The 22,303-nt window shown below is 41.2% G+C and overlaps 1 protein-coding gene across 1 annotated transcript in view; it reads right to left on the bottom strand.

Annotated features, from left to right (window-relative positions):
- LOC125881273 (protocadherin-15-like) overlaps window positions 1-22,303 on the bottom strand; it is a 363,072-nt gene that overhangs the window by 35,104 nt on the left and 305,665 nt on the right. The window contains exons 29-33 of the mRNA XM_049564361.1: window positions 21,940-22,028; window positions 19,411-19,587; window positions 18,695-18,913; window positions 15,067-15,075; window positions 12,716-12,826 (exon numbers count right to left, since the gene is read on the bottom strand). Of these exons, the coding sequence (XP_049420318.1) occupies window positions 12,716-12,826; window positions 15,067-15,075; window positions 18,695-18,913; window positions 19,411-19,587; window positions 21,940-22,028 (605 nt within the window). The remainder of the gene's footprint in view (window positions 1-12,715; window positions 12,827-15,066; window positions 15,076-18,694; window positions 18,914-19,410; window positions 19,588-21,939; window positions 22,029-22,303) is intronic.

Here is a 22,303-nt window from a genome sequence, read left to right as displayed (position 1 = left end):
GACTTGACCTGATTATCATTTCATCTTCGTCCTTCACCACTCCTTTAATCCTTCACTGTTAGAGAAATAGTGAAGGAAGCCCTTTTCAGCTTTTACATGAATACATTAGGACTGTGCAGGATGTGACCTTTCTTGCTGTTCACCTTCCCTCTCTTCTCTTTTTCTGTTCCATCATTTGAGAGGACGAACATTTTACTTGTACCCAGAGTTTATATTAGTTCTTTTTCGTTCCTTATGTAGAAAACAGGAAGTCATGTTGGAAGAGCACAGCTGTAGTGCAGTAAAGAATCACCAAATCATCACAGCATCCCACTGAGCTATTTTGAGCATCAGTCCCTTGACAGCTCCGCCACAACTACGCAACAATGTTAAGAAATTCCCCTCTGTGTGCTTTCCATATCATAAAGGCAAAGGCTAGAGCATTGTAGACTGAGAGGGGAATCGTTTCTCAAGTTCTTCCACGATGGAGTTCATGTTTGGGTTGGGCTGAATCTGTGGAAGTGGGGGTGGGGGTGGGGGAGGGGGATCCTCTCCTCCTTCTCCTGCTTCTCCTGTTGCTCCTACTCCTTCTTTACCTCCCTCTCCTCCCTCCCCTCCTCCTCCTGCTGCTACTGCTGCTAATGAATCCAAGTAGTCAAGGGAATCAAGAGAATCCATGGAGGCCCGGCTCTTCATGACCTTTTTGAGCGGGATCTGTTTCTGATCTATCTGGCTGAACATGTTGGCCACCGACTTCTCGATGTCGGCGATGTTTTGGATGTTCTTTAAGATTCCTTTCAGCTCTTTTCGGGGAGGTTCGGGCTCCGTGGGGAGGGGTGGAGGTGGCGGCCGGAGGGACACGGGGCGCAGGGTGGGCGCCTCCGAGATTGATGGGAGGACAAAGGTGGATGGACGTAGCAGTGAGGGCGACAGAGGGGGAGGGAGAGGTGGAGGCGGGGGAGGAGGTGGGAGCGGTGGAGGAGGATTTTGCTTTTCTGTATGGTTGGAGTGAGATGAAGCAGGAGGGACAGGCGGAGGGGAGGGAGGGCAGTGTGGAGGAGGAGATGATGGAGGAAGTGGAGCAGATGTGGGAGGTGGAGGTGGTGGTGGGGATGGAGGTGGAGGTGGTGAGGTTGGAGGCGGTGGCGGAGGGGTTGATGGGGGATCAGGGATGACGTCTAAATGGACCTGAAGTCTTTCTTCCGGACTCTGATTTCCTGTTAAATTTGCCCCGAAGCGCCGCAGCACAGGAGGAGTTGGCTTGTGACTTGGTGGAGGGGTTCCTCCATCACTGTGGGTGACAATGATACTCGGGGGACCCTCTTTGACGTGAGCAGGTGAAGCATTAAGGGTTTGCTTGTGATGCTGAGGAGACTCCTGGAAAACAGAAAGTAACATATCAGGTGACAGAGATCCTCGCGAATCTCTGCTTTGCCTTTGCCTCATTTCCTGTAGCGCTTGTTGCTCAAACTGTCTCGCTTGTTCTTTGACCGTCAGCTTGGGTTCCAGACTTGGGCTTCCCATCAAATCGGAATCCAACCCACGGTCGAATCCTGAATCCAGACCAGCATCTTTACTCTCCTTGAATTCAGCTTTTAGAAGCTCCAGCTCCCACTGAACGGGATCCATAACCACTTGCCGCCTCAAAGCGTCGTACATCTCTCTTCGATGCAACCTCGACGGGAGAGTCCAGCTGTGTCCACCTCCAGATCCCCACCCGCTGTCACTGCCACTGTACCCACCGAACCCCACGTCTCCTCCAGGGGAGCTGAGCCTCAGCCAGGCCTCTCGAAGGCCCTTCCTGGAAGGAGAGAAATTCCCAAGAAGGTCTCTTCTCCTCTGGCTTCTACCAAGAGTCTCTGGGCTGCTCAACGTCCCGTCCTCATGGTAGATGGGATTTTTAATGGTCAGGGGGTTTTCATCAGAGAGAAAGGTGATATTGGACTCAGACTTGGGCAGGTTGTTGAGCACCCCTCCGTTAGCGACACACTGACGATGGGCAGCGATCGCTCGTGTGGCAAAATCTGAAATCAGACGCTGGCGGTCGCTTTCATCCAAACTGCCGCCACTCCCACCGCCACTGTGGTTTGACCGACTGGTACATGCATGGAAGAAAATGTGAGAAAAAAGATGGAATGAAGGGAGAGATAATAAAAGAACCACAGATAAAATATGAAGTAGAGGAGGGTATAGTGAATTGGAAGGATGTAATTATATATATCGAAGCTAAATGAAATGAAAGAGGGAGATAGGGACTGAATGAAATGTAAATGAATGAGCAGTAATGCACAGAATCGTTAAATGAAATGTTTCATAAAAGGGAGAGACTACAGGAGGATACATAAAGAATGGTAGAAAGGCAGATAAAACAATAAAACATCTGCTACAGCTGTTTGATAAATGAAATGAAAAGAGACTTCACATTAAGAGATAAATGAGGACAGAGATGAGAGGAAATGGAGGAGGGATCTTAAAAGAAGGTAACGGCAATTTCTCTCTGTGCTGTTTTTACCAGAGGGGCAAGAGATGGAGCGCTTAAAAAAATAGTTTTGAAACACAAAGGAAAAGAATGCAAATAGATTTTATGTACGCTAAAAGTGATGCGCTACAAAGACACTACTGCATCACAGCAATGTCAGCTCTGTTGGGGCAGGGAAAGACAAGTGTGTGTCATGGACTTCTGAGAGTATGCAGATTTTTCTTCCAACAAAAGAACTGATTATATCCTTCTCTGTGGTTGAAGGTGCACTAATCTGTGAAATCTCTGGTGTCCTTTATGGCTCTGTTGAATCTCTGCAGACTCTTGGTACTTCATGGGACATGTCTGGCCACTTCTATGTGCTATTATAATTCACCGATGAGCCACAATCAGACTTCAGTAACACACCTTTGCTCTATGATCTACCAAGGTACAACTTACCCTGCACATAAGACAAGAGTAGCTACTGACAAGCACGGACACAAACACAAAACTAAAGCAAGAACACGGTCACAGCATCATATCAAACTAGTCACAGATGTGAAGCGATTTTCAGCATCAGACTTACTTTTGTCTGTCAGTCACGGATAAAAGGTGGATGAATGAGAACGAGAGAAGATGAACACATCAGTCAACATGAGGGCAGAAAAAGTACAGTGATGGAATGACAGCACAGAATATTAAAATGTTAAAAGTTGTAAAAGAAGACAGAAGAGACAGTAGAAAAAGTTTACACAGTGTGCCTTGTACAATGAAAAGACCTCACAGATCAACACTCTGATATCAGTTGTTGAGAGAAGAGAGTATTTCTCAGTAATTTCTCACAGCCTGTCTGGGGAATAAAACTTTCAAGTCGTAATTTAATTGCCATCCCTCTACGGTTGTTTGTCATTATGCTACGAGATTAGGAACAGAAAACAGCCTAATTTGTCACATACTGTATATCTGTTATAGGGAGCAATATGAGTTTCAAACGCATGTATTCATTTTGGAAAACCAGATATTAAAAGACTGAAGTGTTGAAGTCAAAGGGTTTTATAATACAAAGAATTAAAGTGTAATATCATCTTGTTCAGGGATATTCATCACATCAGATCTCTCTTTTTTGAGTTTTAATCAAATTACAGTATATTAGCTATTTTCATTTTTCTTAGTTGCTTTTCAAAGTAAATGTTTTGAACTATATAGTGTGAATATTATCTGGTAGTCTTAAAGGGGAAATGTATTTTCAACCTGGACCCTATTTTCCAAAGTTTTTGTGTCTTAGTGACTAATAGGAACAGCCATTTTTGGAATTGGTCAGGTATCGAGTCCCTGTGTGAATTGAGAACTTATTTTAACAAAACCAGAGATGGAGATTGTTGGAATGGTGGAAAGATGAACCAAGACGGGTTTTGTGAGTTTGATTTGTTTCTGTTGACTTTGAATTTTTAAATGAAGTCTAGTGGGCTTGGCGATGGTGATTTCAGGTGATTTCTGGTTAATTTTTTTTTTCCGTGGGGGAATTTTGCACAATAAGCCCATGTGGTTTAATTGCAGCCTGTATTGCTACTGTCGACTGCAGCCCTGTCACCCAGTACTCGACCAATTTCAAAGTTCCCTTTAGTAAAAACATGAAAAAAATAGGGTCCAGATTGGATTTTTTTTTTAATTTAATTCAAATTATTGACCCTTTAAAGGGTAATTGAAAAATGTAATTGTGAATTATAAGGATTTTTTTCATATGCTTAAGGTGTTAAGTGGGATTTATACTTGTGTGTCAGCTCTATACAGACCCTATGCCGTAGTTTACACATGTGGCCTACGCCACTGCAAGCATTTATACTTCTGCGGTAGTGTGTCCGTGTCACTCTCCAGTTACACCTCCAAAACACACATTAAACACACATTAAACATGGCTTAATAGAGGCAATTTCAAACACAAGTACACAAATCGGCTTAAATATAACTTGCAGCATTCACAGACAAAGCTCTTGTCTTTTGATGCACACATTTTCCCCACAAATACAACATACCAATGTTATTAGCACAAGCCTATGGCATTTTACATTGTATAAATTAGCCTAGCGGCTAGCGGACTTTTCCTCTTCTCATATAAAACCAAGGACAACAGCAACATTTAACAAAATAACGTTACATAATTCAGCTCCATTACAACTCACAAGGTTCACTGACAAAACAACTGTCTACTAAACATGTTTTTCAAACAAATATAACATGCTAACATTATTAGCACAAGCCTATGGCATTTTACATTTTATAGATTAGCCTCTACTCATACGAAGCCAGGATAAATCACACACAAGACTTAAAATGCTATTTTTGTGGAGGCTTTATTGTCTTTACAATTTATTGTTTCTTATCTGTGAAATTAAACTAAATAAAAGCTTTGTTTCCACTGAGGGAAATGGTTCTCAGATTACAAAAATAGACAGGAGGTCTGCGTCACCGCAGTGTATAGTTACATTTCTAGAGAGGTGCACGTCAGGCTAAGGCGTAGGGTGCGGTGTCGATTCAATGCAGGAGTATAAATCCCTCTTTAAACTGTTATCTGCCATTTTAAATTGAATGATAGTTAATAACTGCGACAATTATGGGGAAAAAACAACCAAACCATACAGCAGCCAAGTTAGCCTGGCAACAACAAATTCCAGTGAACAAGCTGAAAAAATTTTCTACGTACCTCGTTATTGCTTATGTATGTGATAACAAAAACATGTTGTATTTTGCTAAATAACCTGACTTTTAATGTAACTTTTTAAAAAAACATGCTTCATTTAACATGCTGCTGATAATAATTTAAAGAACAGTTAATTTCTCATAGGTAATTGAAAACAGACATTAAAACCCGAGTCTGTCAAGTGAACAGCCAAAGGTAATTAAAAGGAAGAAATGCCTCTAAAACCAGTCTACTGAGCAGTTTGATAATGGACCTTAATTATGAATGTGCAAACTTTTGCACTTTTCCAGGTTTTATACTCTTAAGGGATTATCTTCACGATTCCAATGATACAGAACACACACACTCACACACTAGTGTTGCACAAGAAATCCCAAACTGCCTACTTTGCAAACACACACACGCACCAACACACACAAAAAAACCTTCCCCACCACAATTAAACATGCTCTGCAGCTTATCAACAGAATTAATTATCGCCCAGGGTGGTCTTTATAAATTACGGGCTGCATTTATTTCAATTATCTCATATCCAAGTTCATTTCCACACACATTTTTCAGAAGATCATTTGGGCTGGTTAGTTGCACATGCACATGCACACGCACAAGCGTACACACACACACACACACACACACACACACACACACACACACACACACAGACACCAGTTGGAAATCCCTTGTTGTCATTTGGAGATAGTTCCTACCATCTTGCATATGAATTGCTCTCATGTTAATAGGAGTGGGGAGGCATATCAAGGACAGACAGGAAACCGGTGATGCATGTAATGCTGATAAGAATTCCTCTCAACTTCTTCTTAACGCTCCAGTAAGGAATTACAAATGAACTAACTGTGTAGTGCCTTGAGTGAGTGTGTGTATGTGTGAGGTTGTTAAAACTTTCAGATAAAAGTTAATACGGTGTCTCCACGTACAGTCACTATTACACTCTTGTTTGACCAAACCAACACGTGTCAAAGCAGCAGAAACTGGCAAGAGGATAAATTAAACTTAATTTGCTAGAAGACGCACAGAAACGAGGGAGTGACAGTAAGTGGTGAGGAAAATATGACTAAATTGCACAATAATAAAGAAAATTTCTGAGGCAGCAGAGAGTGGATGGGCAATAATGTCCTTCAGTGCTGTTAGGAGTGGAGATGTGGGACAGAATTAATAAAAAGTGGACGTAATTTCACCATAATCAGCAAAAAGCATATTAATATTGCCTCAGTTTCTTGGCTGTGATCCACAGCCTTGTAATTAAGAGCACTAGAATTTCAAAAACAACAAGTTGTGTGCAAAGCAAACATTAAATAAACTCATATTTTAATTGGCTGCGAAGGGTCATCAACACAAAGGTCATTCCTAGAGGACTTTTATTTTTACAGTGGTACTGAAAGCCACCAATCGATGAAATCCGTGATGTAAACTAAAAAGGAAGCACTCAAAGGGAATGTTGTTCTGTGAACAGATTGTTGACCTTCATTTTATCTTTTGTATGGCGAGGACATTGGTATGCATTACAACAAGAGAACTGACAAGGAAAGAGCTGCACGCCGGTGAACTTTGTGAAGATAAAATTGCAGGGTTTATCTGCAACTGTTAATGCATTCAAAAATCAGAGCTTTGTTTGGCGCTTGTCTGATGTGGGGTTACAAGGCTCTGCATAATGTCGCCTCTACATCATGTCAGTTTCTTTGACCAGTGCAAAAAGTGATATTAAGGAAAGAGAATGTCCCCAAACCATAAAAGAGGGCCACATTCACAACAGTCTGAGGCTGCTCTAAGAGACTCAGCTGATAAATCCTTGCAAGAGCTTCAAACTCAGAAGTGATATGGGAAAGTTCAACATAGCAACTCAAGTGAGATGAATCAACAACTTTTATTTCAGTGAGTGTGTTTGAGTTGAAGTCACCGGTCGATCAAGAAAAATGTCAGCATGCTTCAATCAGACTTCAAAGACACTTAATGATTAGGCCTTTTCCTAGGACAGTGAAGACATGACCCACCCTACTTTGCCTTAGTTTGCCTCTCGTTGGCTTACTGTGATATTCTTATACTAACCCTAACCAGTCTCCTCTTCATGCCTAAGCCCAACCATCCCAATATCTTAAGGCAACGAATACTAGACAATTAGCTCTTTTAGAAAAGCTGACATCATCGGAATGCATGCTTAGGTTGGCCATTGGTGAAGGACAAGATGGTTATTTCTCTGCTCTGTTTTATAAGAAATATTCTATTGTCTACAACCCCAGATATCCTTGACCAACAGGCTAGGCTCCAGTATGTGCAAATCTCAGCTACCAGGGTGCTTACCTGCGCTAAGCCTTGGCAGCACATCACCCCCACCCTCATTCATCTGCACTGGCTTCCGGTTAAGTTCCGCATAACCTACAAAATACTTCTGCTTGCCTACAAAACGCTCCACAACCTCGATCCACCGTACCTATCGGACCTTCTCCACCAGCATACCCCATCACAGAACCTGAGGTCCTCTGACTCAGGCCTCCTCTCCATCCCCCGGACCTTTGGGGAGAGAGCCTTCAGTGTGGCGACCCCCACCCTCTGGAACTCTCTCCCTACGGAGATTCGCCATGCTCCATCTCCGGACACTTTCAAGTCTGCGCTGAAAAGACACTTATTCACACAAGCCTTTGGCAGCTAGTCTGTTTAACTTGTTCTGTCTTATTTTGTTTGTTTGTTTGTTTGTTTGTTAAGTGTCCTTGGGTCTCTTGAAAGGCGCTATATAAATAAAAACTATTATCATTATTAACATTTTTTTTGTAGTAGCAACGACCATAGAATTAATACTAGGCATGGGGCAAGAGGTTGTTTTTCACTTCCTGTTTCAAAAACAAATGCAACGCAACATGGGGACAGTCCTCCATTCCGAAACACCGCCGATCCAAACCACCCCCACTCAGAAACTGATTTTCAATTCCATATCGAGTTTCCTGCCTCAAACACTGCTGCCTGCTCTCTGGCCACACTCGCACAATTCTGAAATTTGTTGTACTACAAAAGCTTGAAATGAACGCTAAACTCATTGTTTTTTTATTGAAAATATGTCAGTCTTCATTTATTATGTATAATTTTGCTAGCAGCAAACACATTTAAAAGGAGCCGCTTGTCAAGTCTTTTTACATGCTCTGTCTGTGGGCGCGCTCCCGGCCACACTCGCACAACACGTATTCCCGGGGGGTCAGACAGACTAGTGATAATCTGGCTTCTGGTCGGAGTAAATATATTAAATGCATTTACAAAATGGAAAGGTGAAATCAGTCAATCTGATTGTTTCTTAACTGCGATATAATGAGCATATACCCACGGCTACAATTTTAAAGCCTTATCACAGCATATCACCAGCTAGAAGCACCGATGTAGGCCTATCCATGACAACAATAAGCCAAGTGGAGCTGTAGTTGCAGGGGGAGGCTGGTCGGAGCAGATCTGTGATTGAGTGTGCGGCTGATTGGAGGCACCTGTTGACGAACTGTGGGCGTTGTCCCCAATATTTGGAATAGCGGGGCCTTTAGAAAAAATGGGAAACCCCGCCATTACGAAGAATGGAGGTCTATTTTCGGAAAGACGGCATTTCAGAAAGGCAGGGTGTAACCATGCAACTTACTGTAATATTCAGAGGAATGAAATTATGGAGTGGCTTGCCAGCAGACATTACACATGTAACAAGTACAGCTGTTTTAAAGAAGAGGGTAAAGAGATACCTAATGGCACAGAACACCAACCCATCGCAAATAGGCTTTGTTATGTAATACTTGACTCTACAAACTTTAATGTGAATCTTTGCCGGTCTTATGCTGTTTTAACAGTATTACTATTTCCTTTGAGCTGTAAAATTACTATTATTATTATCATTATTATTACTTATTTTTTTGTGATCATTTCTGAGTATTTTGTGAGTAATCTACTGATTTTGTTTTTTGTTTTTGTTTTTTTGGTTGTATTTTGTTTCTTTTTGCCTCGGATTTTCAATTCTGTATTTGTTTCAATCTATGATGTAATGTGTAACGGACCCCAGGAAGAGTAGTTGCTACCTTGGTAGTGACTAATGGGGATCCACTAAATAACTAAATAAATCAATGAATAAATAAATAAATAAAGTGGGAGAGTAGGGCAGTTAATGCCTTCGCCATGCTAGGAAAAGTAAATTTGCTTCTGGAGCTTTGCAAAGCTTGTTTATTAAGCCCTTTTCTTCCACTGCACAAAAAACCCCAGCTAACACCCATTAACATCTGGTTTTTTAATACAGTGGGAAAAGTTTTAATTGGCATTCACACCCAGGTCAAATGACTTTGCAGTAGTCACAGGTACTTACCACCTCTGGCTCCAGTCAGCATTGATGGGAACACAACACCCGAGTGAACGCGATAATTTTAGCTTCTTTAAAGGTGAGATGCAATAATGAGCTACCACAAAATACAGTCCATCTACACCCAAGCAGCGCTCCAGCATCGATCCAAATTAGTCTGCACTGAGTTTGAAAAAGAGACCAAATAAGTACGAGATATATAAAAAGTTGGCCAAATTTTGTATTGACTCTAAAACCGATCATTCCGGGGCTGCTTATATAAAGGTACTACAACTTTACATGTACTTCCTTGTGCATATTAACAAGTGTTTTTAATAAAGTCTGTCTGAATATTCTTTAGAATGTGTAATAGTGTACTTGTATTAATATGCTATCATATTATCATATCAGTGGCATAAATTGATCCCAAAATAACAATAACTTAGCTCATTGCAGTTATATCTGGGACAATATATTGCCAAACTGAAGTAGTTATTGTAACAGGCCTATCAATGATGTATTATTTATCTTTAAGTTTCAATAAATATTTTGAGCAACACATTCTTTACAAGATGTTGAAGAGCAGTCCACAGGCTGAAACGTACTAACATATTGTGTAAGCACAGTCGTCTTATCATTCATCAGTTTGACAAGAAACTGGCTCAAGATATGACCAATTAGTTTAATTGCTGGCCTGTGCTGGCAGCCATTAAAATTTGGTTGTTGAACAAGTCTGTTGATGGTGTGGACGTGCGTCAATCAGTGACCCAGAGAACACCAGCAGAGTCCACGTTCCCCATTAAGGCGGTTTTGTTTGCTCAGAAGGTGAACACTTCTACAAGTCATGAAATGAATTATATCTCTAAAGTAAACAAGGATGTGACAGAGTTTGAATGTTGCGCTGTTATTCCACCTTGTTCTGTATAAAAGGTACGAACATGGAACGTGGAGACAGAAGCACAGAATCAACATCCATCTAAAAAGTGTGAGCCAGCAGAACAGGATGGGTGTGACATTTTGTTATGTGTGTGAGATTGGGAGATTTTAAAAAGCAGCTAGGGTCTATGAATGAAGGGTCTTTGGAGGGTCTTTGTTGCGGCAGTGTTGTAGGATCTTCGTGTTATTGTTTGTATGTTGTCACTTTTGCACTGTTGCATTTTGGTTTTACACAACATCGTCATCTTGGGTTGAGAGGATTTTAATATGAGCTACCAATGATGGATTTTGTTGTTGAGTTCAGCACAACTAGAAAGAAAGAAAATAGGAAAAATGGACTCTATACAAGACTAAAAAAAGACGACACTGGACTGGAATAATAATTAATAGATACACTAATCTTTAAGGCTGTAAAGATGTGTATTTACCCTGGCAGTTTTTGTTTCTTTAGCTCTTATTTTTTCAAATATTTTATTATTTCACTAAGCTGTTGTAAAATGATGTTGAAGTTGTTTTAATAAAGATTTAAATGGAATAAAAGAAATGTCCTGAACTCAAATATTTCAGTTATTGTCAGGGATTATGGAGCAGCTTATTTTTCTCCATATTATACACACTCTGACTTTGTATTAATACAAAGTCAGAGTGTGTATAATGCGTCTGTTCAGAACATGGTGGCTTATGTTGGTAATTGTCATTTTTGTGCTGGTTTATAGTTTCAACCATTAGTGAGGTGGCTGTTATATCTCTTGAGACCAGCTGTATTTTCCTGCATACTGCAGGAAGTATGTGGTGTCGGTACATAAAATAAGTGACTGTTAAATCGAGTATCCAAAAAAAGTCTGTAAGAATATTGTAATAGAATATAAGCAGCTGATAAAATTGGTGGACAAGAACATCCTAGGTACGATCATCTCTTTCATACAGTCATCCGAAGGGCCAGATGAAGTCGGCAGGCCGTACGTTTGACACTCCTGATCTAAATATTATATCTAAATATTTGAAAGGAATTCAATACACATTTTTTGCAGTATCAGTACACCAATACCAGCTGCGCTTTCTCACACTCTTTTCTCCAACAGCAAGGTGACACACACAATACTAGAGTTTCCATATAGCTCCGCCTCCTCTCACTCTCAAGCCCCTTTTACACTGCCAGATTTTCCGCGAATGTTGGGCCGTTTTGCCGGCAAGCTGCGAGCGTTTATACACACAGAGCCGGATTGGGGAGTTGATCCGAGGTGCCCAATTTCCCGCCTCGTAGGGTAGACATATTGGCGGAACCTTTTTAGTTTAAACAGACCAAGGGGTCCTTCTGCAATGGGAGGGGCTGTTGAGGACTTGAGGGAGGAGCTGTTGATGACGCCGCACATGCGAACCACTGGCAGTGGATAAACAGGAAACAGCTGATAGCAGGAATTAGTGAGCAGCTAGTAGCAAGAGGGAAACGCAAACCTGACAGATGCTGTAAAGATGAGAAACTGGGGAGACAAGGAATTGCGCAGCCTCCTTGTCCTTGCAAACGAAGAGGCCATTAATCGTCAGATGACGGGGATGGTGAAGAACGGGCCAACTTATGAGAGAATCACCAAATGACTGAGCAGCCACGGCTTCCCTCCCACGTCACTGTTTATGTCACACGCTGAGCTACATGTTTTGTTACTTGCTCACGCCCCTCATTGACCCGAAAAAGGCGCATTCTGTATAATCAAAAGTAGGCAGGCAGCATTTTGCCGCACTCCCCGATTTTGTTTTTATACTGCCAATGCTGAACGAAGACTGATTGGGCTTTCCTGCAAATTTGCACAATTCCTATCTAAAAAGGGCTTCAGAAACATGTGTTTACATGACAAAACCAGTATGAAATCAAAAGTCAGTTTTCCCTATGGTATTGAAAATGGTATTTAATATTTTTCAAGGTATTGTATTCAAGTTAGGAATTCCAGTATCATGACAACACTAAACTGCATTTCCCAAGTGCGTTACACGACATAGTACAGGTGACGTAAACATCAAAAGCCTGGCTTTTTTGGGGGGGTAAATAGTATTCCAACTACATTAAACCCAAGTGTGTAGAGCCTTCTTTTTGCCTTCCTTCTGGTCCTTTTGCACCTTAGCATTTGGTTTTGAGTGTGGTCCCTGGTCCTGTCCCAACTTATAGAGTGTCATATAATATAATGTTATGGGACTGACCGCATGTGTGGACACCACAAAGCTCTCAAAGCAGAGGACGGCACACTGCCAAAGGCTGGAGTTTAACAGTCATAGAAATGTGAGCTAATGCCTCTGCTTTGGCTCATCAATGTAAATGCCACTTTCACACTTCACTTACATGGCGTTGTCACCCAGCTCTTCATACAGGTTGTTGGCAGTGCCTCCCCCAGGTTTGCCCGTTGGCAGCGCCATCTGGATACGGGCTGTTTTGGCACACTCTGCCTGGCGTCTGGACACAGCAGAGAGGAAACACAGGGTTAGGTATCAAAAGTTAAGAGTAAAATCCCGACCTTTGAAAGTAGTGAAACGGTCATGAGCAGGGCAGGAGGGCTTATAACATCAGTGCTTTCATCTCTAGCTGAGTCCTTAAGTGAGTTTTCATGTCAACTTCATTTATTTCTGTATGTTTTCAGATTGTGCAATTCTAACAATGTATACATGTTTTATACACTATATTTCATAACAGTATAGTGTAGTGTAGTGTAGTGTCTGTCTGTCCACCATTTTGGCTCAGACTGAAATACCTTGACAACATGAATGAATAACAATGAAATTTTGTACAGACACTGAAACTCTCCAGAGGATAGAGACTGACTGATGATACCCTGACATTTTCTCTCGCACCACAATGAGGATGACATTTTTGTTTTTGGTGAAATGTCTCAACAAGTTTTGGATGGATTGACATGAATTCTGCACACACATCCACATGTTACTGTTCCTGTTCATCTCAGGATGAACTGTAATTACTTTCGTGATCATTTAAGTTTTCCTCCAGGGCCATCGCTGGGTCACATTCTCAGTTTATCCAGTAATTTGACTTATGTTTTTTTGTAATTATTTTCAATGAGAGCGGGATGTTTTGCTTGCTGCTTTTGCGTTGCTAAGTGCTACACAATTTTCTTCTCTATGCACCTCACCTTTTTGCAGCAGCATGCCTCGAGTTAAAAAATACTTCAACTCAGAGTGTTAAAAGCAGCCAACATCATCTGCTCCCCCCCCCCAACCCTCAATCAGAGCCAGAGCAAGTGCCCCCTGCCTATGTTACAAGTTCACTTCACCACAAAATAGCTTAAGGACATGTGATTCAGTGGTTGCCTTGCAACAATTAAAAAAAGACGCAGTAAGCTGCAAAACGCGCTCTGTCCAATCAGGGCGTTAGCATTTATCACAGAGCCACTAGTATTGCTGTAGAGTCTTATTCTATTAGGGTGCTTCCAGACCTAGGGTTTGCTTGCTTTGTTACAGAGTTGCATAATTGCCTAGAGTTGGTTCGTGTTCTCATGGCAGCATTTACAAGTGGACCAGATCAAATGCCTTGCGTGAGAAAACTGCTCTTGATTGGTCAGAATTTCCATGTGGGAAAAATCCAGGATGCAAACAAAACGTTGAAGAAGAGTACACTTGCAAGATAAATGTGATACTTTCTAATGTCACAATGGAGGGACAGCTACGCAGGTTGATTTTAGCGCTGCTCATCGTGGACTATATTGCTGTCATTGTTCATTTTAGGCAAACCATACAGTTTGAAAACGAGGCGCGGCTCCAACTAGAAAACAATGTTTTGATGCATTGGATGTGCTGAATGTGCATATTAAGGCAGTACAGGAGGAGGTGCACATTAATAATCCTTCAACACGTTCTCACCACAAACAAACTGCACCAGAGTTAATTTGTAACCGGACCAAGACCACTTCTTCAAGAAGGTCTTGGTCCGGTTGTTTTGGTGCGCACCTGAGTGTGATTGCTGTGTTCACATCTGCCCAAACGAACCACACTTAGGTGGCAAACGAACTTGAGTTCGATTGAACCGAACCAAACAGGGCAGGTGTGAAAGCACCCTTAGTCAGTGGTATACTGAATGTTTGTGCCTCTGTTTCTTGACTGAAAACACAAATCCATATAGAATTGTGAATCATTGTCAAACTGTTTAGGGTGCCTCTCTGCATGACAAACTATGTAACACTTACACTAAACAGTGTCAAAGTGGAAATTATGAGACAACAGCACATTGAATTCCCCAATTTCCCAACATTCTCTTGAATTAGTTGCTGTCGTTATCTTTTAAAAGGATCTTACAGAACTTGCTGAATGGTAGCAGCATGTCCACTTCTGTTTTGTTCCTACATGTCCAAAACCATTAAAATGTTAATATGTGACATGCACAACCAACAGGCATTGGTATTCTTGGTATCACTTGTCCAATATCATGATCTGGACTCCTATATGACCACACACACACACACACACACACACTAATAAAAGCATCTTCCTTGGACATTTACTGATTCCGTGTTCTTGAGGATTCATTTGTTCGATTGTCCGCTGTCCTTTCTGTCTCACTGCCCTTCCTGATCTCATCCATTTTATTGTACAATGACAGTCAACACATTAATCACAATGAGAGGTGTTTAAGACAGCCATGACATTAATATTTTAGCATGGGAATAATACGAGAGCAGTACTCACTCTTTGAATCTGGCGGTGACAGACGCAGCAGACGAGAGACAGAGAAAGAGAGAGAAAGATTGGTGATTATTAGAACCATAAATCACACAATACCTCTTGTTAGCCAGGTTTACTTTTTGTAATTTACAACCCAGTTGGACAATTGGTCTTCATTACAGTCATTTAGCAACAGAGACTAGTAATTATTATGCTGATGATTACTACTCTGTTTTTCTTTCTTCAAATCTCCTCTCCTCTTCAGTCTGTTGTTATTTGTCTCTCTTTCTCAGCAGGATGAGAAGCGCTCTCCAAAACGCACTGATCCAGTTTATATGTGTGTGTGTGTGTGTGTGTGTGTGTGTGTGTGTGTGTGTGCCTGTTTATGTGTGTTTGGGAGACAGATGAAATTAATAGCCTTTCACGGTGGTTAGCTAAACAAACTATTACAATTGGCACTGTGGGACAGGCTGGCATGCTGAATCATCTGGGGAAGTGACTGGCCCAGGTTATAAAATGATAAATAGTGCTAAAGGATGTCCTGTGGGAGACTCTGTCAGCTTTGTCTTTTTCTCTGATTGCCTGCATCCTCCTAAAAGAAAATCATAAGTACTCTAAATGACTTGTTATTTCTGTTACCATTGCTATTTAAAGTAAAATCCTGCTTTTTTTAGACCCACATGTATATTCATACATTATAGTTTAGTAGCGCCAAATTGATGCTGAAGTAGATGGTTTCATTTAAGGCACAATTATGTATGGGGCGGCAATGCTTAGGCCCAGAAATCACTCCAAAGGTACATTACAAAGAACATAAAAGCTGCAGAAGACAGGATTTATTGCTGGGCTGTTATGTTTGAATGCAGTAGATTTAATAGCTACACAATAAACCACCTGCCAATGCATGCAAGAGAAGTAAACATGGACATGGAGAGTAAAATAAAAAGGTGAGAGTTGTGCATTGATGGGCAGCTGAGATCTGGTAAAGACTGACACGTTTGTTAGTCCTGTCTCTGAATATTTTTCAACCTTCCTAACCTTTCAACGGCAGTAAGCTGCAAGCCCACTTGTTCCTAGTGGGGACAGACACCTTTTAAAAGTTGACAAAAAATAATTAAGTTTCATACATATATATATTTTTCAAAAGGCTGAGTTATTTCCTGAAACAGCTCGACACTTTTGCTCTTAGCTTATGTTTCTCAAACAGGTATAACTAGTGCATTTGTTGGGCACTATCTCCAGGTAGGTAGGATCAACTAGTGAATATCATGACATCACCAAGATCATGTATGTCAATTTAAAATAAACTACAGCGCCAATTTCCATCCATAAGTGCAGATATGTGGCAAAATCATATGTTTTTAATTGTTTCTGGACAACAATGGAGCTCTTTGGCACAGAGAAATAAGCTATATTGGGCTTGGGATGACCCTAAGTCCCACCTTCAAAAGCAGACTGGCCAATCATAGGCCCGGTTTCAACCAAGCAGTATGATACCATACAGTTCAGTTCAGCAAGCTTTTTTTCCGTTTCCACTGTGAAAAGCTGTGGATGGTACCAATGGAACTGTTCCCTACTGTCCCCATTTTTGGTCCCCCCTCTGTTGGGGTACCTAGCACACAGATCTGGTACTAAAAGGTGGAGTTGTGAACACTGCAGTCTGTTGATTGGTCAGTAGCGGATGGTCACTCTGTTCAGGGCTGAGTTGTGGCTGGTTTTGAGGCTCATGTAACTACTGTCCATGAAAGGATGTTTTGCTGCCTTTTCTCTGAGAAAAAAATAATTCTTAATTGGGCCGACTGCTGACGACTTTTAACTGTACGTTCAAACCAGAAGCTTCCTAAGAGGCAAAGATGCCCAAGAAGCACGACTGTAAAAAATATCTGTGGCAGCTTTGGTCGCTCTAGACGCTCATCACGTGAATCATTGAACGTTTGATCATGCTTCTCAATTTAAAGGAGCCACAAAGCGGACTACTGGCTTGAAAGCAGCGTAGTTGCTGCTTGCTGGTGTCCAGTAAAAAAGCTCATAGTTGGCATAACAGAAAGTTATGTTTGGTCAATGAAAACAGAAAACGTATGTCATCCCATTCAAACCAAGCAAGGAAGACTTGCATGCTATGTCGCAACATTAGCCTGCAAGTCTCTCCTCTATTACTAACATTACACACTTTAAAACTCACCAGACCAACCAACTACCACTGCGGCGCGTTCCCAAGCCTCATTCTTTTTATTTTGGTCCCTGTAACCTAACAGCGACACATTATAAAGGATTGAGTGGGCGCGAACGCAAGTAATAAACTTCTCGATATCTATTGTCAGAACAAGTGTGCTGTAGGAACCAACATGGCTTGTTCTCTGGGACCCGCTTCATCTAAGCACATCAGCATTCCGTCTCTGAACTGTGTCAGAGCTCATTACCATAAAGTAACGAGTTTTAACTCTCTTCCGGAGACGCTCCGGTTGCTTTGGTCGCCCAAGACGCGCGGCTGACGACCAGGTTGCCCAAGTCGCCCAAGTTGCCAGGCTCTCATTGAAAATGAATGACTTCCGGCATTTTGGAAGCTCTGGTCGCTGTTGGTGTGAACGTACAGTTAGGTGGAACATTACTTGTAATGTTACTCAATGCATGAGGTGACGACGTGAATCCATCAGCACACCTTAAATTTCACTGTGACAACTTTAATCATTACTTTAGTTTTTATATGACATACACTTTTAGTAATGAGTGAATCTTCAAGAATTTACATATATATTAATCTTGAGCGTAACGGCATATATCCAATCCTCACTTGGAGAAAAAAAATCTTTGAGCAGGATGTGAGCAGTGAGGTTGCATGTAGGAGAGCTATGGCGGCTAATAACATGAATGACCCTAACTCGAGCCAGTGTTTGGTTTGTCACTACTGGGCTACTGTAGAAACATGGTGGGGCAACATGGCGATCTCTGTAGACATGGACCCGCTCCCTATGTAGATATAGAAGGCTCATTCTAAGGTAACACAAAGGCAATAATTATTTTCAGGTAATTATACACTAAAGAATATTATATTGTATTTCTGCGACTAAAGCTATGCTGAATGTATACACATGCTGCTTTTGCTTTGTAATGATTATAACAGTGAACAAACACCTACCCTGCTTTACAGGAACAGTGCTGCAGTTTGTCTTACTCTGGGATCTCTAGGCTTTAGCTTTTAACTATCTTTATCTATTTAACTTGTTTTTGCTGCTGAGTGAGTTTGACATCCTGGGTGTATCCGTCAAACACATATTGTAAACCCTTGAGACTGCTTCTCTGTGAAATTGCTTTTGTCTTTTTCCAAAAATTAAATAATACTTCTCCAGGGAGTGCAGTTAGTGGTAGTGTGGGCTCCATGCTGGCTCCGACAGCTTGACGGACCATCAGCAGCTAACGACCACAAAGAGGTGGGGTCTTAGCAGGACCAGCTCACTGTCGGTTTTTGACCTTTTCATGGGATTTGTTGATAAAAAGAAAGTAAACTACTGTAAAATATGGCCAACACAAGCCAATAAGAAGGACAGTAAGCTCGTACAGTCTCATTCGGTCGTTAGTGTCTTTAAGTTCCATTTCTATTCAGAAACTGCCATAAAACAAACTAAAACAACACCTACACATAAGTCATACTCACTGTTTGTAGGTGATAATGACAATCAGTATGGCTGGGACACAGCAGATAATGATAATAACTGCCAGAGCCAACAGCGCCCCCTCTGTGTAGCCTACAGTCTGCACAGCTTTCTTCACGCTGGTCACCACCTCAGGGGTTCGGATCTCCAGAATCCGTCCACCAGGAGGGAGGAAAGGCTGGAACTCTTTATTGATGTCCAAGAGTTTACCATCAAGAAACCTTGGGAGAAGAAACACAGTGATGTAACTGACAAAAGAACACTATAAATTGACCTCTAATATTCAGTGGAAGTGATGCCAACATCAAACCAGTGGTAATATGCCGTGGTAAAGGCCAGAACTCTGTGCCAGCTAAATATCAGAAAAGTTATCCATGCAGCAAATTGGTCTGTTAGTCAGCAAGTTGCCCACTTACTTGTGTGGTTATACTTTTTTGTTTTGTAAAAATAGCACCCAGTCAAAGTGACGACTGACACAATTCGTGAGAACTTTTCTTGATCGGCTAAGCTGCCAAAAAGAACAAGACTGACTTCAACAAAATAACCTGCACACTTGTGTGAATGGCAGCACTCCAACAAAACTAATTGAGGCCAGTTAAATTAGGAATTACTTAATTGCCATGTAATTTAGGTTCAGTCCTATCTCATTTTATGATATAAAGATTTTGGAGTGCTGCCACTTTACTTTTCATGGATTTGTTGTTGGCAAAGTTCTTACTTGTAGAGCTCCTGTCTTGATACAGCTCTATTTGTCAGCGGGTCGATGGCATAAATCATGAGGTCTGACTTGGTGTAGTCTTCCTGCTCCATTCCGTCACCATGGCGATGGGGACCAATGGTTTCCACAACAACCTTTGCGCCCGGTATCTGTTCCTGGACGTAGCGCTCCAAGATGCTGAGGATTAAAAAGGATGGATTGTGACGCCTTCAGGATACATGTTGAGACATGGCCGACACACACATTAATCAACACATATACAAAAATACACACCTTTGTAGACACAAACATGTACTTACAAGACCCCGGTCACACCACACAAACCAAACAGGCACACAAGACCACACACACATTTTTTTCATCCTGTCAGCTAAGCAGAGTCATGCTGTGAAATATTGATTTCTGTCCCGCCAGAAACACCTGCTCACAGCAGGAAATGTCCCGCTAAGGTGTGTGTGTTTGTGTGCGTGTATGTAAGAGGGGTAGAGAGAAAAGATGGTAAGTACTTTAAAATGTCATTATCCACTAATGTGTGTGAGGAAAAATAAAGCAGTAACCTGACTGAGCTGTGTATTATGGACAAAATATATATCATAGAATGAATAATGCAGTTTGTGTTTAGCATAAACATTTTTGCCTTTATTCAAATGACTGAAAATACATTTGGCAGACTGTGAAAGAAGATATTGTTACTTGATTCAAGCAATTCCTGAAACAGGCTAAGCTGCACTGAGGCAAAGGCAGAATATCTCCCATTAAAGCTGCTACTGTGGTGTTGATAAGGTCATGTTTTCATGGCTCAAGCCCCAGATGTTTTGAGCGTAGCACGGAATATCATAAAGAGTGTGTGTTGGCCTCAAGAGATGGAGGGTGGAGGAGGATAATAAAAGTGCCAGCTAGTGGGGGCTGGGTAACACACAACATGTTTGTGAAAACATGGATGCTTCACCCACATCTTCCCACCTGCACCACAGAAGATACAATCAGCACAGTTTCAAGATCAGTGTCACCAGTTTGTTGTCTGACCAAATGTCTCCCCTTTTGTTCCTGAGATATGATGTAAAATAATAGCCAGAAAAGCGTTCTTGCAGAACATAATGATGTAACAGTGAAGTTGACCTTTGACCTTTTGGATTTAAAATTTCACCACTTTCTCATTATATCCTGTTAGACATTTGTGTGAAGTTTTGCCACAATTAGCAAAAGACTTTCGGAGTTATGGCCAAAAACACTGACCTTGACCTTTGACCCTAGACCACCAAATTCTACTGAGTTTATTCTACAGTTGAAGTGAATGTTTGCTCCAAATTTGAAGAAATTCCCTCATGCTGTTCTTGAGATATCACGTTCACAAGAATAAGATGGATGCGAGGTCACAGTGATCTTGACCTTTGAGCCTTGATCACTGAGATCTCATCCTTCATCCTCAAGTCCAAGTCAACCTTTGTGCCAAATTTGAAGAAATTCTCTCAAGGTGTTCTTTAGAAATCATGCTCATGAGAATGAAACAGACAAGGTCACAGTGACCTTGACCTCTAAACTATGACCACCAAAAACTGATCAGTTCATCTTTGAGTCCAAGTGGACTTTTGTGCCAAATTTACAGAAATTCCATTGAGCTGTTTTTGAGATAATGCGTTCACAAGAATGAGATGAATGCAAGGTCATGGTGACCTTGATTTTTAAACCTTCACCACCAAAATCGAGTCCAAGTCAACCTGTGAGCCATATTTGAAGAAATTCCCTCAAGGCGTTCTTGAGGTATCACATTCACGAGAATATCTGTGTTTTTAACGGTACCATGCTCGTAATTTTGTTCTGCTTTGCATCACTGATGTTTTTGCTGAATGACAATAAAAGGATCTTGAATTTTGAAGACAGACAAGGTCACAGTGACCCTGACCGCTGACCACCAAAAAGTAATAATTTCATTGATGAGTCTGCGTGAACATTTGTGCAAAATTTAAAAAAAAAAAAAAAAGCTCCCACAACGATACTGCATTCAGGATGGAAATGATGTATGTACATATGAAAGGATGGACAACCCGAAAACATCGTGCCTTCGGCCATGGCTGTCGGCAGCGCTGAGGCAGGAAAAGCCAAACAATTAAAGTGAATTTTAAGAAGAGATTGAAAAAAGGTCACAGAGCTGAGATCCTTGGACAGAGAGTTCCACAGCTCAGGGGCCCGAATAGCAAAAGCTTTGTCACAAGCTATGTTTTTCACCTTTAACATTATTCTGTGAAATCACATACATATTCAGAGGTATTATAGTATAAAACGAGTTATCTGAGATAAGTCAGCAGCTGCTTATCAAAGTCTAACAATAGACTTTATGTAAGCAGAGGCTCAGTGGTTCACCAGAGAAGGTGTCCATCATCAGCTTTTTCCAATGTTGAAGGCACTTGCTAACCTGAAACTGACCTGCTCTCTTGATAAGAGCTTCAGTATACTTCCTAAAAATAAAAAAAAATCTTAACATTTCTTGGTTATAAGTGTCACAGTATAATGCAGTATAATGTACATTACCTGAGCAGCTTGTCTTTGTTTTTCTCCACATAAGTTGGAGGGACGTTTGACACAACCACCTGCATGTCCAGCTGGTTCACGACTGACACCTACACAACAGAGAAAAAAAAAATGCAATTAAAGCTCATTTTAGACTGAGCTGAAAAACAAATGTTCAGCTGTAAAATATTTCACTAAACCTCATCAGATGGCACTTCCACAGCTTTGGAAAAGATAACAGTTAAAATCCAACTATGTTTCAAGCTTGTTACAATTCAAATTTGTTTTCACATTCTGGGAATTAATGATATGATGCGATACGATACGATATAATACGATATTATGGATTATACTTTAAAATTCATCTTGGACTCGAATGAAAAGC

Source organism: Epinephelus fuscoguttatus, linkage group LG20 (assembly GCF_011397635.1).
Source record: "Epinephelus fuscoguttatus linkage group LG20, E.fuscoguttatus.final_Chr_v1".
NCBI lineage: Eukaryota > Metazoa > Chordata > Actinopteri > Perciformes > Serranidae > Epinephelus > Epinephelus fuscoguttatus.
The sequence above is the reverse complement of the archived record's forward strand: the minus strand, read 5'-3'. Positions and strand labels throughout refer to the sequence as shown.